The following is a 17,557-nucleotide window of genomic DNA, read 5'->3' as shown; positions in this document are numbered from 1 at the left end:
CAGACTGGGCAGAGGGGAGATAGGAGCTCTTCTGGGCAGCCAGGAAGGCTTCCTGGAGGAAGAGATCTGCAGTGAGTATGAAGAACAGGGTACGGCGCACAGGGGCCACCCTGATCTTCCCATCTGCTGTGATTGAGTGTATGAGTTTCATGTGGCTGCTGTAACAAATGACCACAAACTGGATGGCTTAAAACAATAGAAGTATATTCTCTCGCCATCCTGGAGTCCAGAATTCTAAGATCAGAGTGTTGGCAGGCATGCTCCCTCCAAATGCTCTAGGGGAGGATATCCTTCCTCACCTCTTCCAGATTCTGGGGGCTCCAGACACCCTTGGCTTATAGCCAAATCACTCCTTCTTCCCAAGGCTGTCTTCTCCATTTGAATTCCCCACTTACAAGGACACCAGTAACTGGATTTACAGCCCACCCTAATCCACAATGAATCTCATCTCGAAATCCTCACCTTAATGACATCTGCAAAGACAGTCCACAAAAAGTCATATATCAAGGTTTCCAGGTGGTCCTGTCTTTTGTGAGGGCACCATTCAGCCCGGTATACTGATAATGTTTGTTTGATGTCTTTGCAGGGAAACTGCCCCTCCGGGGGCAGGGCCATCTTTGTCTTGCCTGGCATGTGTGCCCTGTGTCCACCACCACAGGAAGCTGTCAAATAGTGCTTGTTGAGTGTCTGAATAAAAGAAAGGAGAGAGGAATCAGCATGGGGGACCCCCATGGAAAGGGCAGAGAGTGGGGGCCTCATTTCCTGCTCATGAGGCTTGGCAGGACACTTCCACCGTCTGAGGCTCACTTTCTCTACTTTGCAAGGCTGCGTGAGGATGAGTGTCAAAATCTGTAGGCCAACAAGCACCCTGTAGGTATAGCTATGGTGATGGTGGGGAGGGCACCCCAGGCAGGCAACATTCTAGACTGCAGGTAAGGTAGAGAAGGTGGACCCAGTGCAGACCTGACTTCACAGGGTGCTGGAGGTGCTTCGAGCTGGCGTGACAGCAAAGGAGCAAGATCAAGGGCAATTTATTTGTCACTGAGCCTTGCTCACCATCCTGGAAGGAAGTGGTCTATTTGCTCTTCCTTTTTTTTTTCCACTTAAGTGAGATTCACATAATGTGAAACTTGTCATTTTAAAATGAACAATTCAGAGGCATTACCACATTAATGTTGTGTAACCATCACCTCTGTCTAGTTCTAGAATGTTCTGATCAGCCTGAAAGGAGACAGTCTCCTATGAGCAGTCACTCCCCCTCCCCCTTCCCCAGGCTCTGGCAACCACTGATCTGCTTTCTATCTCCATGGATTTGCCTGTTCTGGATGTTTCACATAAGTGGAATCATACATAGGTGACCTTTCAAGTCTGGCTTCTTTTACTCAGCATATTTTTGAGGTCCATTCACATTGTAGCATGAATCAGAGCTTCGTTCCTTTTTATAGCTGAATCATACTCTACTGCATGGATGGATCATATTGTGTTTATTCCTTCATCTGTTAATGGACATTTGAGGCTTTCTCTTTCTGATTAATGTGAATAGTGCTGCTGTGAACATGTGGGCATATGTATTTGTTTAAACACCTGATGTTAATTCTTTTGAGTGTATGTCAATTTTATAGTTGGGAAAAAAGAGGCCAGGAAGGGGTGATCATTGGTCAAGAGTGTGGAATGGAAATAAAGGGAGATTCAGATGTGGTTTGAGGCTGGGCCCTGCCTGACACTCACACGTGACCTTGGGCCTGGGGGGCTACCAGGACCGCTGGCTCACAGGAAGAAGCCGCGGGAGGACCACTGTGAGCTCTTACCTGGTCCATATCAGCCATGATGCTTTTAATAACAAAGAAGGAAGATGGGACTCCTCTCTGTATCCTAAGCCCACTCCCTTTGGGAATCAGTTACTGGGCCCTGCTTTGCCTACCTCACATGAGGTCCCCCGGGGGTTGGCTCACCTCTAGACAGCAATCCTGGTCCTGTCTGGCTGTGGACTGGACTCTGCCCCCAGCACCCCAGATGCAGTGAGGGTTCCCAGAGGCTGCTTCTGACTCAGCCTTCCCCACAGCCTGCTCCCTAAAGCCCTTGTTGTGTGACTGCAGGAGCCTCCCACCCTCTCTGCATTTGACCTCTGCTATCCACGCCCTGGCCCATGAGCAGCTGTGGGAGAAAGGAATGCAGAATCAGTGATTCTTTTCTTGAGGACAATTAGCTGCCCACAGAGCATACACTGTGGACATCCAAATATCCGGCTCAGAGTTTTTTTTGAGGAAGGGGAGCTAATTCTTACTGAGAGAAGGAGTAAATTCATTCCCATTTCACAGATGTATAAACTGAGACCAAAGAGAACATAAGAGTTGTTGTCCAGCCAAGAGTGACAATGATTTGTTCATGCACCATTTATTTACCCAATGGGCCAGGTGCAACCTGGGTTTCTGCAGAATGGCCAGGAAGAAAACAGAGACCCTGCCCCTTGGGGAGTTGGTACTTCAGGAGGAAGACAGGTTATGGTAAGCAAGAAAAGGGAATTCATGACATTTCTTCAGAAAGTTCCTCATAGACCTACCCTGGGATCTGGTGATTCCACTCCTAGGGACAGAGTCAAAAGAAATGAACTCAGGTGTTCAAACAAAAATGTACACATGCATATTCAGAGCAGCACTAGTCACAATCACCAAAAGGGGAGCAACATAAATGGCCATCGACATTGAACAAATAAACAAAATGTGGGGTATCCACACAGTGGAATATTACTCAGTCATAAAAAGGAACAAAACCCTGGCACATGTTACAGCATGGATGAACCTTGAAACCATTATGCAAAGTGAAAGAAGCCAGATGCAAAAGGGCACATAGTGTGTGATCCCCTGTATATGAAATGGTCAGAACAGGCACATCCATAGAGACAGAAAGCAGATCAGTGGTTGCCAGGGGTTGGGGAGGAGGAAGGAAACCAGGTTTCGGGATTCTTCTGAGATGATAGGAATGTTCTGGAGCTAGACAGAGGTGATGATTGCATGAAATCGTGAATACACTAAATGCCATTGAATTTTCATTTTAAAATGGTGAATTCTACAGGAGATTCAATTGGAATTATATCTCAATTTAAAAAAAAGTAAAAGTAAAATACAGGGTTTGTTCGATAGGGGGAAAAACCAAATAGGGCGGGGAGAAGGGAAATAAATGGACTTAGGACCTACTACCTGAGCTGTTCTGACTGTACATTGTTTATTTCATCCTGGCCTCTGCTCTGTTCCAGAGGGATATTTTAAAGATGGGAAAACTGAGGCGTAAAGAGCTGAAGCAACCTGCCCAAGGCTTATAAGAAGTGGATGCAGAACTAAGGGTAATAGCAAAGATAGTGAGCATTTATTGGATATTGACCTGTCTAGCTTATAGGGAAGCAAAAGGAGGCCTTGGGAACATAAGCAGCTTGTATGAAGTCACTCAGTGGTGAAAAGCAGATAGATGAATGGATGCCAGTCCCAGCTGAAGGCTATAGAAAATTGGGGCATTCTCTCGTTCCTAGGCCCCAGCTTCCCCCTCTGTAACACCTGGGGGTTACAAAGAGGCCTCTGAGCTCCGACCTGGGGCTGTGAATCCCACAGCTGGTGCAGAGCGAGGGAGCAGGTGTCCAGGCCCTGCCTCTGGGAGAGCTGTGCCAGCTGTGGGCCAGATGGCGGCCAGGCCTGTGGGCTCCGCCTGCCATGTCCCTGCCTGCAGGCTCTGCCAGACCACAGGTCATCACAATTGGGCAAGGGGGTTCAGTAACCTTTATGGGCTCACCAGGCCCCTCACCTGCTCATGCCTCGTCCCAGGTATGGCAGCCAATCAGGCTCAGGGCAGGACCCCTGGGGAAAGTCCCTAGCCTTGCTCCGCCTCACCTCCCTGCCAGCACCATCTGCTGCATCTCCTGTTGGCTCCACCAGCAAAGTACATCCTGGCTCAGACCATCTCCTAACCCTTCCCTGCCTACCACTCTGGGATGAACCCCACCCTTTTCCTGACATACTTGCCTCCTATGTAGTGTCCCTAATTCAAGATATTGCCTTTGACCATCAGTGTTGGTTACATCCCTGGTGCTCAGAAGCCCCCTTTCTCCTCATTTAGTGGAGGGGAAATGCCTTCACAGTGATCCACAAGGCCCCCTCCAAGACCTAGAGCACTCCTTTTTGCTGTCCACCCTCCCTCTTACTTTTCCCCACCAGGCAACACTCTAGGCCTGCTCCTGCCTCAGAGACTTTGCACTGACTATCTTGTGCCATGTGATCTTGAAACATCTAGTATGTCCACAGCACCATGGGCCTGCATTTTGCTGCATTGTGTGAGCACACAGCCAGGGGCCCAAGTGAATTTCTTCTTGATTATCTTTGGCTGTGTGTCTGTGTGTCTGACATGTGGGTCGAATCTTGGTGTTTATGAAGTGTGAATGCATATGGATGCCATTGACTGCAGCTGCATATGTGGTGGCAGGCATGTGAGCTGTAGGTTTCTGCTGAGCAGGGTTTCATGCCTGCATGTGGTTCATCTAGAACAAAGGCTTGAGTGGCTGGTTGACCACGGGCGGGCTGACCATGGGCAGGTGAGGGCATGTGTGCAGAGTTTGCTGGAACTCAAGCTGGTCATACACACATGCATTTGACATTTATTGAGTGCCTATTTTATGCTGGAGAAGCCAATGGGGCCCTTCAGTACCTATTATCTGTCAACTTGCATCCAGAGTACAAATGGTTGAGCACCAACTGTGCACCTAACCTTCTGCTGGAGATTAATCAGTTGAGTCTGGTTCTATGTGCAGGTGCCTGCCCAGGCAGGCCCCTTGCTTCCTCCTCTGGGGTCTCCAGCTGCATGTCCACCCCCTTCTCCCAGCACTAACTGCAGGGAAGGCTCTGAGCCCATGTAGACCCCTGGACTCTGCCCGAGGCTACACAGGGAGGGTTTTCCAGCACAGAGGGTAAAATGGGCTCAAGGCTGGAGAAAGGATCCCAGGAGGGTGGACCCTTCCAGGGTGGAGATTCTAGGCTTTCAGTGGGCTGGGGGGTAGAGGGTGAACTCGAAGGCTCTGGAAGCTTTACAGGGGCCTTGTTGGCCCTTGGCTCCTCCAGGTCCAGCACGGGGAAGGAGAAAAGAAGGAAGTGGAGGAAGGAAGGAAGGAAATGAGGAGAACAAAGAACTAACGGACACAGAAACAGGACTTTGAGTTCTGGCTGAAGACTGGGGTGTTTGGCTGGCTGGAGTTTGGGGGTCCAAAGGGGTTGGGTCTGGTGGAATGGGCTTTGGAGGTATAACATGGGCTTGAAGGGTTTCCAGACAAGGAATTGAGGGAGTGGGAATTGGGATTGGAGTAGACAATGGGGGAGATAATCTGAGCGCAGGGGTTTTGGGGTGTGAGCACCAAAATTGTGGATGAAGCAGGAAGTTTGGGGATCTGAGGGCAGATGGTTGGGGGTCTGAGGATGGAGGTTCTTGAATGTGAGGGTGGAGGCTCTGGGAGAGTAGGTCACAGGAGGACTGGGACCCAAAATTGGGTCACGTCGGAGGTCTGAGGCCTGGGCACCGCGTTGAGTTCCGGCGGCTGAGGGAGGTCTTGGGCAAGGCCTCCGGAAGGGGGCGGGGAAGTTCTCAGGGCATTCGGACCTACTGGGATTCCTCCCATCTCTGCCCGCCCCTCCGCCTTCCCAGAGCAGACCCCGCCCCAGTCCTGCCGCACTTCACCATCCGCCTGGTCCGGATTCTAGCCCCCTACCCCCACCCAACCCACTCCCAACCTCGCCTCACCACTCGTCATAGGCCACGCCCACCCGCTCCAGTGGTCTTTACCCCACCCCACCCCTTCCCAGACCAGGCCCCGCCCCACGTCCGTGTACCGCCAATCTCCCTCCCATTCTCAGGCACGCCCCCGCCTCTGCCCAAGGCCCCGCCCCCTGGATCAGGCCCCACCCCTTTTGTATCAGTTTAATCGACCCCGTCTTCGTCCACCCCGCCCACCCTCAGACCCCGCCCCTCCCTACCAGACCCCGGCCCTCACAACCTGTCCCGCCCCTATGTGGAGTAGGGCCCACCCTCTCCGCTTTTCAGTTTCCCAGGACGGCGCGGAGCGTCCGTTACTCGAACGTGCCTCAGCGGCGGAAAGATGGCGGAGTCCGGCGGCGGCGGTGGTGCCAGTGGCGGCGGCTTCGGCGGGGGCCCGGGCCCCGAGCGCCCGAGCAGGTGAGACCGGGTCCGCAAAGTGGGCCTGCACTGGCTCCGCTGCCGCGATGACCTGTGGGGAGTCGTGGAGGTGTTCAGGGCCTGGGGAGCGACCTGGGCCGCCTCGAGGGCCCCTCCGGGGTCTTCAGGGGCCATGGAGTACGGGGGGGATGAGGGCTTCCCCAGCCCTTCAGCTGCCCCCTCAGAAGCCCTCATCCTCCCCGTACTCCATGGCCCCTAAAGACCCCGGAGGGGCCCTCGAGGCGGCCCAGGCGTCTGCATGAGGCCCTAGGGGTCTGAGGGGACATTGAGGGACATGAAGGCTGGAAGGGAAACCCAGGGGCTCCTGATTGTAATGGGGTAGTAGGGGAGCTGGGGGTGCCAAGGGGTCTGGAGGCAGAGAGGGCCTGAGCAGGGGCCATGGGAAGTCTTGAAGCTGGTGAGGCTGTCTAGGGGACTCTGAGGAGGGGACTGAGGGGAGCTTGGAGGTGCTGAGGCCCAAGGCTTCCTGGTGGCTGCGGAAAGATCTCAAGGTGACTTAAAGATGGCCCTGAGGGGATTCTGGGGGTGGTGAGGATGGTGGAAGGCTTGGGGTAGGGGTCTCGAGTGACTCAAAAGACCTGAAAGAAAGGCCTAACGGGCCTGGGAGAACCTGAGGGCGGGGACTGAGGGGCCATGGAGGGTGCCAGTGAGTCCTGATGGTCAGAGAAGGTCTGGGGGTTCCACAAGTCCTGAGGGGCTGGAGTGGGTCTTGGGGTGCCTGAGGATGGTGAGAGGGGTCCAGAGGAAACATGATGAGGGCCCATCCTTGGGGGGCTTCTCCCACTCATTCCCATGAGGTTCAAATCCCTTCCCCCTCAGACTAAAGGACTTGAAGTAGGGTCTTACCCTTAGACCAGGGGGGTAGAATCACCTCCTGTGGTCAGAGGGAGGGCTCCTTTCCCTTTGGCCAAGTCCTGAGATTGGTTGGTTGAATCCCAGAATTGGCTTAAAAGTTAAAGGTGTTTACTGTGTGGTTCTCGGTTCTCAGAGGGGAAGAACACCTGCCTTAGGGAGCACAGCCTCCCTCCCTCTCCCCATTGCACAAGGTCAGCATGGCCCAGACCTTTCCATCCTGCCCCCTAGGACAGCCCACTCCCCTTGGCTGGCAGAGGAGGAAATTCAGGCTCTTCCTTGATGCTGAGCTTATAGGAGTAAGTGATTTAAGTCAACGCGGTAAGTAATGAAGTACGCCCATACTCGTGTGCTGTGAAGTTAGTCCTCATTGAGGGGACCTGGGCCCGTGCTGGCGGGAAAGGCTTGATGGCCCGGGGGCATGATCTAGGCTTTGAAGGCCTGCAGTGGGGAGCGAGGAGGGGTCACAGTATTTGGGAAGACATTCAGGGGATAGAGTTGGCAGAACTTGGTGACCAGGCATGAGGTAGCATGTAGGGGACAGGCAAGAGGGAAACTTAGGAAGGCAGTATAGCATGGAGAAGACAAGTAAAGATCTTACTACGCTGATGGACAGTGACTGCAATGGGGTGGGTGGGTGGGGACTTGATAATATGGGTGAATTTTGTAACCACAATGTTGCTCATGTGAAACCTTGATAAGATATATGTGTATCAATGATACCTTAAAAAAAAAAGACTGAACCCTAGGTCCCTTCTTTGGGCCTGGGATGGGATAACCTGAGGCAAGGGTGAGGTATTTAATTACATGCTATATAGTTCACTCATTTAAGTTGAGCATTTCATTGATTTTTAATAAAGTTGTAGAGTTATGCACTCATTAACACAATCCAGTTTTTAAAAAATGCCTCCATTTCCCTCTGACCCATTGCAGTCAACTCTGCTCCTACCCCCGACCCCAGGCATGCCCTGATCTGCAATCACTCTCTCTAGTTTTGCTTTTCTAGAAATTTTATATGAATGGAGTCAAATGATATGTGGCTTCTTACGTCTGGCTTCTTTCCCTTAAAAGAATGTTTTTGAAGTCCATCTTCGTTGTCACAACTGTGAGAAGTTGGTTCTTTCTCACTGTGGCATAGTGTTCCATTATATGGACAAAGAGTTTACATCTTTACTGGCTGACAGACATTTGGGTTGGTTTCAATTTGACAATTACAAATAAAGTTGCTGTGAACTGTGAACAGGTGTAAGGCTTTGTGTGGACATATACTTTCATCCCTTTGGGTAAATACCTAAGAGTAGAATGACTGGGTCCTGTGGTAGGACCCAGAAACTGCCAAGCTGTTTTCCAGAGCGGCTGCACCATTTTGCATTCCTGCCAGCAATGTATGGGAGTTCCATTTGCTTTTCATCCTTGCCATGCTTGGTGTGGCGACTCGTTAATTTTAGCCATTCTAAGTGTATGCTGTTATCTTATTTTGGTGTTAATTTGCATCTCCCTAATAACTGATGATGTTGGACATTTTTTCATGGTCTCAGTGCCTGTTCAGGTCTTTGGTGAAGTTTCTCTTCATATCTTTACCCCTTTTTGAATTGGGTTGTCTTCTTGTTGACTTCTAAGAGTTCTTTATGTATTCTAGACACAAGTCCTTCATCAGATACTTGACTTGCAAATATTTTTCTCTTGTAATATTTTCTCTCAGTCTTTTCATTTTCTTAACGATTTCTTTCACAGGACAAATGTTCATCATTTGGATGAAGCCCAGTTTATCAATGTTCTTCTTTTATGGATTGTGCTTATAGTGTCATGTCTAAAAAATCTTTTCTAAATGGAAGCATTTTCTTAAAAGACGTCCTGCATCTCTGAGATGCTTATTTGCCTCCTTCCTTCCATCCCTGAGAAAAATCATTGGAGCAACTGATAGCAATGGGGTGGGGGTGGGGTATTATCCCTAAGGTGCTAGTGTGGGGAGAAGGGTAAGCATCCCTAACATGGTGAGCTGGAACATTCAGAAAGAGGGCCAGGTTTGAGGGGTATTGTGGCATGCAGTATTCTTCCAAGGACCTTTCTGAGATGTAGAGGCCTTTGTAGCATTATTCATTTGTTTGTTCCTTCATGTATTCCAGACACACCAGCCAGGCCTGGTGTACAACCTGCCTATGCCTCATGCCTCTTCATCCTTCTACACACCGAGGTAGTGGCCTTCCAGAGCTACCGCCTGGCCACCCTGGCTCAGCTTTTGCCCCAGGAACATTTTTTTTGGTCAACTCGTTTTTTCTGATAAAATTTATATCACATAAAATTCAGCCATTTAAAGTGAACAGTTCAGTGGCATTTAGTACATTCAGTGTTCTCCAACTACCACCTCTGTTTAGTCCCAGAACATTCCCATTGCCCCAAGAGGAAATTCTGTCCCTATCAGCCAACATTCCCCTTTCCCTCTCCTCCAGCCCCTGACAACTACTCATCTACTTTCTGTCTCTATAAATTTACCTGTTTTATTAATAGAATCATGCAACATGAGATCTTTTGTGTCTGGCTTCTTTCATTCCATGTAATGTTTTTGAGGTTCATCCACATTGTAGCACCAATCAGCACTTCATTCCTTTGTGTGGTTGCATGATATTCCATTGTATGGACATACCACATTTTGTTTATCCATTCGCCAGCTGATGGAGAGTTAGGTTGGTTCCACCTTTTGGCTATTTTGGGTAAACAGACGTGTATAAAGTCAAGTCTGAACACTTGTGTTCCCTTCTCTGGGGTGTATACCAGTAGTGGAATTGCTAGATCGTATGGCTATTGTATATCCTTGATCACACTATCACCACCTAACACTGCTTCATGTGTTTGTTAGTGGAAATGCCTTGAGGATGGAGAGCATATCTGTCTTGTGCCATCTTGTGTTCTTGGAGCCTGGGCGACATAGAGGTCAGGAAATATGGCCGGGAGGGAGGGATGGGTACTTTAGGGCTCATAGCCTATCAGGTAGGAAGTTCCTTCTACAGGATTGGGTCAGTCCTGTGCCTTCTTGGGCTGTCCCAGGCTGGGGGGAAGCTGGCCTTGTCTAGTTGTCCTGCCAGACAGTGCCTGCATCTGTCCCGTGAAAGGTTTTGTCATTTGGCCAGGGGTGGGGGTGGTTCCGGTCTTCCCCTTGGCCCTTCCAGCAGTTCCACAACTCACAAAACTGTCCACAGGAGGGACTGCACTCCCCTACCCGCCACCGCCCCCAGTCATTATATAATTTGTTTGTTCCAACTTCATTTCTCTGCAACCAAAGGGGAAGAAAGGAAGAGAAAAGCTCATTCTCCTTCCTTCCTATCTCAAGGGATCAACAAAAAACCCGTTGCCTAGTAGAGATGGTCGTTAATAACCAAGCTGAACCTCCGGGATGGATGGAGTGTGGCGGCCTGTGCCGGGGGCTTGTGGAAGGGAGGTGGGGTCCTAGTTGCAGGCTCGCTCACACAAAGGGCACTTGTTCTCCAACAGGCCCCCTCAGTTCTACCACAGGGTCCAGGCTGCTGGAGGGAGATGTGTGTGGCCACTTGGGGTCCCGAGGTGAAGAAGGAGCTCTCCGGGAGTTGTGCCTCCCCAGCTGAAATTCCATCACTGTGAGGTGCCCAGCTGGCTGAGTTTTGGAGTAACCTTTTCGCCATGGAGACTCTTCAGATGCTGGGCTTTTAGCACCCTCAGTGCCCGGCCTGTCTTCCCTAAAGGTGTCTGGATGGGGCCCAGTCTTGCTGACTCTCACTGCTTCTGGGGGCCTAGGTGGGGTATGCAGGTGAGGGACACACTGGCCACAGGTAGTTTTTTTTTTTTTTAATTTTGCATATCATTAATATATAGTCACATGAGCAACATTGTGGGTACTAGACTCCCCCCATTATCAAGTCCCCACCACACACCCCATTACAGTCACTGTCCATTGGCATAGTAAGATGCTATAGAGTCACTACTTGTCTTCTCTGTGCTATACTGCCTTCCCCATGACCCCCCCTATGTTATGTGTGCTAATCTCCTAATGCCCCTTATTCCCCTTCTCCCTCCCTTCCCACTCACCCTCCCTAGTCCCTTTCCCTTGGCAGCTGTTAGTCCATTCTTGGGTTCTGTGATTCTGCTGCTGTTTTATTCCTTCAGTTTTTGCTTTGTTCTTATACTCCACAAATGAGTGAAATCATTTGGTACTTGTCTTTCTCCACCTGGCTTATTTCACTGAGCATATACCGTCTAGCTCAATCCATGTTGTGCAAATGGTAGGATTTGTTTTCTTCTTATGGCTGAATAATATTCCATTATGTATATGTACCACATCTTCTTTATCCATTCACCTACTGATGGACACTTAGGTTGCTTCTGTTTCTTGGCTATTGTAAATAGTGCTGCGATAAACAGGGGTGCATATGTCTTTTTGAAACTGGGCTCCTACATTCTTAGGGTAAATTCCTAGGAGTGGAATTCCAGGGTCAATGGTATTTCTATTTTTAGTTTTTTGAGGAACCTCCATACTGCTTTCCACAATAGTTGAATTAGCTTACATTCCCACCAGCAGTGTAGGAGGGTTCCCCTTTCTCCACAACCTCGCCAGCATTTGTTGTTCCTGGCCACAGGTGTTTTCATGGGAAGTGATGGCTGGGACTCAGCATGAGCAGATTTGGCCCACTTCAGCCAAGGTGTCTCCTGGCTTGGTGGTCTTGGCTTGTTTAAACTTTCTTAATAAGACCTCACTGGCTGCACTCTAGATTGTCTCCCAAAAGCCTCTAGGCTCTGGAAGAGCCCAGCCTTAACCTCTGAGCCAAAGACTGGGAAGCAATTTGACCTTCTGCAAAAGTTCTGGTTCCTTCGACCTCGTCCTCTTTTCAGTCTGGAGGGAGAGGCAGGTGTTTGACCCCTTAGAGACAGGGACTCAACTCCTCTCAGGAGTCTGGCAGCATTACGTGTCTCATCAGACCCCCATGTGTCTGTGCTTCCTCCTCCAGTGAGCAGGGTGGCCCCACATACTTGTGTGCCTTGGGCACATACACAACCCTCCGGTTGTTAGATTCCTCACCTGGGAAGTGGGAAGGTCCACTGGGCAGGTAGCTTGGAAGAAGCAAGCTAGGATGAGGGTATGCTTAGAGGGTGCCTGGCACGGTGCGTGTGTGTTAGTGAGGAGGTGGCGACATCACCCTGTAGTCCTGAAGCTGACCGTGTTCCGTCCAACATGCCCATGTGGCCACAAAGTGGTCCTGGGCCGTTGGCAGGTCTTGCCAATATGTCAGTGTGGCATGGTGGGAAAAGAGAAAGTTGGTGTTTTAGTCCATTCAGCCTGCTGTAACAGAATGCCATAGAATGGGTGGCTTTTTTTTTTTTTTTTGGTATCATTAATATACAATTACATGAGCAACACTGTGGTTACTAGATCCCCCCATTATCAAGTTCCCAGACTGGATGTCTTTTAAACAACTATTTTGTGAAGTTCTGGAGGCTGGAAGTCCTAGATCAAGGTGCTGGTGGATTTGGTGTCTGGTGAGGCCACTTCCTGGTTTATAGACGGGATCTCCTTGCATTTCCTCGTGTAGTGGAAGGGGCTAGGGAGGTCTCTGGGGTATCTTTTATAAGGGTACTAATCCTATTCATGGGGCTCCATCCTCATGACCTGATCACCTTCCAGAGGCCTCACTTCCTGATACCGTCACCCTGGGTGTTGGATTTTAACATGGATTTTGGGGGGGGGGTTACAAACATTCAGTCTGCAGCCATTCGTCTGAGTAGTTGGGAGGACAGTGGCACCATTACTTGGTGGCCATGGGAGGGACAATGGCAGGGGCTGTGGGAGAATGGAACATGTCAAGGCTGAAGTGCTTCTGCCACATCAGGAGGGCAGATGCTTCCATGCGAGCCTGGCACCTGTGAACACACTGCAGAGCACGAGCTGTGTGCATCTAGGCAGATTATTGGGGTGGGGATTTGGTGTCAGGTCGGCTGGGGGGAGCCCCGGGCTGGGGGCTGAACCACGCAGCTTGCTTCTTGGGGAGCAAGGCGCCCATGTCCTCACCTTCTCTGCCTGGGTCCCCTGAGCTCCTGATGTGAAACAGCTCTGAGAACTGCATACTTTGCCCCGAGCTGTGCTGCCTCGTAGCTGTGACTCCCCCGCCGCCCCACCCCCACCCCACAGGCTTCTTGTCCTCAGCGTGGTTACTGTGCTAGACAGGTTTATTAGCCTCTGCTATCACAGCGCCATCTCCAGGGATCCCACGCCGCGTGTCATCGTACGATCCTTAATGTCAGTTATTGTTTATTGCCCATTTGCAAGGGGGAGCTCAGTGAGACCAGCTCTCATCCCCTCCAGACACTTTAAAAGTGGGGCTTTCTCTGTACAACTGCTCTTTGGTTTCAGGGTGTCTTTGACTGGAGAGGAGGAGGGCTAGGAAGGGCCCAGATAGAAACAATTAATGGACATGGGTGACTCCCTGGCAAAGCACCCCCCGCCCGGCAGTGCATGGGACTCATTTGATGCCTTTCTCTTCCCCTGTGGTCGTATGCCTCCTGTGTGCTTGGTGCTGGGCATGTGGGGACTCCCGGGACAGAGGGGACCCGCTCGCTTGGGGCACCAACATACCAGCAGGGAGTTAGCGAAAAACTTGTCTTAGTTCCCTCCAGTTGCTATAAAACAACCCCAAGGCAAAGTTGGAACTTCTTGCCTTCTCTGGAGGGTTCTGAGAGCCTCTTCACAAATGAGGTTGAAGGTTAGTGTCATCAGTTTGGGGGAAGGGGTCGAGGGAGGTGGCCTGTTTTCTGGGTCTGGGCAAGTGGCACATGCAGATTCTGAAGGGGGAGGAGCCTGGCCTTTCGGTGGCGGGTGGGGCGGGGCGGGGGGGGCGGGACAAGGGCAGAGAGGAGCTGGAGAGGGCAGGAGGGAGGAAGTGGGAGGGTGAGGGCTCAGGTGAGGGGGCACCTGTCATATTCGTGTTTTGGAAGGATCCCTTGGCAAAAGACAAGGGGACCTGGACTGGGGTGGGGGCCGTGGAGATAGTGAGGTGGGCGCGGGTTTGGGGTAGATTCAAGGTTGAACTTGTGCTCCATGCTGACTAATGGTGGTGGCTGGGCAGGGAGTCACTGGCACTCAGTTTTCTGCCATGGACCAAGTACTGAGTGCTGGTGGGGAGTAGGGGACAGGGCCCCACTAGGCTGCAAGCCTCTAGTGGATATGGGGGCAGAGTGGACCCCCTCACACCACAGCCCGGAGGTCTCGACGTCCTGCCTTTCCTTGCTTGAGGGTCTCAGGTTTTTCAGAAAGCAGCTCCTGGTCCCAGGAATGTCCCTCTTCTTGAGGAGAGGCCTTGAACTAGCAGTAGCCACCCTGGAGGGTTTCCCCTGCTTAGATTCTGCCCCCCAACTCTGAGCTTCACCTTGAGAGTGCTCACCACACATGTTTATTTGCTCTCCTCTCATGTGCTGACACATCACGTCCGTCGCTCCCTTGAGCTGCATCCCTGATGGGCCCTTCCTTCCCCCACCTCATCCCAGCTCTGGGCCACCCTCCGCTGTTGCCCTCCCTGCCCCTGGCCTCCCACTGGAGCAGCAGGACCTCCTCCCCAGACAGTCATCAGACCACGCCGCTCCCCTGCCTGACACCTGCCAGGATCTTCCCCACTCTCAGAACACAATTCACTTCTCCATGTGGCCTCCCTCGGCCTTCACGGCAGGACCCTCCTCTGGCACCCTTCCTGGGCCTTTGACCCAGCTCTCCTGTGGCAGGAGCATCCTGACCCAGCGCTCTCCATGGCTCCAGGGTGGCCTCCTCGGGGCCTAGCCTCTCTGCCCACCACGGCCCTGCTGCTTGACTTCTGCGTCCTCTGCCCTGTGCTCATGGACCCATGTGTCCTAGAATGTGCACTCCCCAAGGGCAGGGCGTCCCCGTGGTGGCTCTGATTCAATCCCACAGATACCCCCCAGCACGGTCTGTGGTGGGTTTGTGAGGAGAGCTGGCCTGTTGGCTTCCTTCTATAAGGACAGTGAAAGAAAAGGCAGGCTCGTCATGTTCTGAGAGAAATCTTCTGCATACATGGATGTTTATTGCCCTCGTCTAGCTCGGATTAACACATAGTCTACAGGCACACACCTGATCATCTACATTTGCTCTCTTACAACACTAAACTCTGTTTTCTACCTTTATCTCGTATCTACCTACCACTTCAGCATTTTATTAAAAATAATAATAATAGAGAAATGTGGTATCCACATATAAATCAAGTTTAAAAATCAAATGAATATTCATATTTGAACTGACTGTTTATAGTTCATAATGCATCAACAAAACCGAAAGCTTCTGTGATGACTGCCCTTGCACTGTTCACCATGTAACTTATTCACTATGTAAGAATTTGTACTCCATGTAAGAACTTGTTCGTTATGCATCAGAAGATTGGACACTGACGAAAATTAGGCTTGGGGTGGATTAATGATTGTGCATTGAGTATTGACCCCCCTATACAGAAATTTATTGTTGTTAACAACTATTTGATCAATAAATATGAGAGATGCCCTCACACACACAAAATATATATATATATATAAACAGACTTCCAATTGTAAAATAAATAAGTAACCGGGATGTAATGTATAGCATAAGGAATATAGTCAAAATATTGTAACAACTTGGTATGGTGATAGCTGGTACCTAGAATTATCATGTATATAAATGTTGAATCACTGTGTTGTACATCTGAAACTAATGTAATGTAATACTGTGTGTCAACTACCCTTCAATAAAAAAAAAAAAAAAAAAGAAAAAGAAAAGGCAGGCTCGGATGCTGATACTCACTTCTGAAGTTATCCTGGACGAGCCCCCAAAAATGATGCTGGGGTTATTGTTTGCAGAGTTAAAGAATGAACTTAGCAAACACCCAAGGAAGGAAAGCCAGGGAGAGGCTCTTATTTAGAGATAAAGTGAGAGGAAAGAGCTCCTGGCTTATGCCAGGAGGGGACAAGAGAGCCCTGTGCACATAATTTTGACAAATTTTAGGGCTGTTTAACATTCCTTGAGGAAGTACTTTCCATTGGAATCTTTCTGAAGGAGCTTGTAAATTTAAGGAGGGTACAGTAAAAGCAAACTTTTCCCTTTCTGCCAAACTAAAGGAATTGTAAAAAAAAAACAGTCTTTAAGATCAATGATAGCCATGTCCCAGTCTTTCGGAGTAATAGCTGGAGAAGGGAGGCCTTGTTGTAAAGGTCCCATAGGTTTAAGGACTGCATTAATTTGTCTTAAGTCATGCAAGAGTCTCCATTTTCCAGACTTCTTTTTTATAACAATACAGGGGAATTCCACAGACTTGTGGAGAATTCAACTCTATTCAACTGAAGCTGTTCTTGAACTAATGTGTGTAAGGTTGCCAGTTTTTCTTTATTGAGGGGCCATTGATCCACCCAAACAGGTACAGGGATAATGTTTCCCTGTCTGTGAGCCTTTTTTTTTTTCTGGTATCATTAATGTACAATTACATGTGCAACATTATGGTTACTAGACTCCCCCTACTATCAAGTCCGCCCCACATACCCCATTGCAGTCACTGTCCATCAGCGTCGTAAGATGTTATAGAATCACTACTTGTCTTCTCTGTGTTGTACTGCCTTCCCTGTGTCCCCCTGACCTACGTTATGTGTGCTAATCATAATGGCCCTTTTTCCCCCTTATCCCTCCCTTCCCATCCACCCTCCCCAGCCCCTTTCCCTTTGGTAACTGTTAGTTCATTCTTGAGTTCTGTGAGTCTGCTGCTGTTTTGTTCCTTCAGTTTTTTCTTTGTTCTTATACTCCACATATGAGTGAAATCATTTGGTATTTGTCTTTCTCTGCCTGGCTTATTTCACTGAGCATAATACCCTCTAGCTCCATCCATGTTGTTGCAAATGGTAGGATTTGTTTTCTTATGGCTGAATAATATTCCATTGTGTATATGTACCACCTCTTCTTTATCCATTCATCTACTGATGGACACTTAGGTTGCTTCCCTTTCTTGGCTATTGTAAATAGTGCTGCGGTAAACATAGGGGTGCATATGTCTTTTTCAAACTGGGCTGCTGCATTCTTAGGGTAAATTCCTAGAAGTGGAATTCCTGGGTCAAATGGTATTTCTATTTTGAGCTTTTTGAGGAACCTCCATACTGCTTTCCACAATGGTTGAACTAGTTTACATTCCCACCAACAGTGTAGGAGGGTCCTCCTTTCTCCACATCCTTGCCAACATTTGTTGTTGTTTGTCTTTTGGATGGTGGCCATCCTAACTGGTATGAGGTGATATCTCATTGTGGTTTTAATTTGCATTTCTCTGATGATTAGCGATGTGGAGCATCTTTTCACATGTCTGTTGGCCATCCGAATTTCTTCTTTGGAGAACTGTCTGATCAGATCCTCTGCCCATTTTTTAATTGGCTTATATGCTTTTTGTTTGTTGAGGTGCATGAGCTCTTTATGTATTTTGGATGTCAATCCCTTATCGGATAT

At 49.6% G+C, this 17,557-nt stretch overlaps 1 protein-coding gene across 1 annotated transcript in view; it reads left to right on the top strand.

Moving 5' to 3' along the window:
• Positions 1 to 6,033: 6,033 nt before the first annotated feature.
• KLHL26 (kelch like family member 26) overlaps positions 6,034 to 17,557 on the top strand; it is a 36,592-nt gene continuing 25,068 nt past the window's right edge. Inside the window, exon 1 of the mRNA XM_036893087.2 lies at positions 6,034 to 6,204. Within this exon, the coding sequence (XP_036748982.1) occupies positions 6,128 to 6,204 (77 nt within the window). The 5' untranslated portion in view covers positions 6,034 to 6,127. The remainder of the gene's footprint in view (positions 6,205 to 17,557) is intronic.

The sequence above is a fragment of the Manis pentadactyla genome, chromosome 12 (genome assembly GCF_030020395.1).
Source record: "Manis pentadactyla isolate mManPen7 chromosome 12, mManPen7.hap1, whole genome shotgun sequence".
In the NCBI taxonomy this organism is placed as follows: domain Eukaryota; kingdom Metazoa; phylum Chordata; class Mammalia; order Pholidota; family Manidae; genus Manis; species Manis pentadactyla.
Note: the sequence above shows the minus strand (reverse complement) of the source record. Positions and strands in the feature narration are given on the sequence as shown.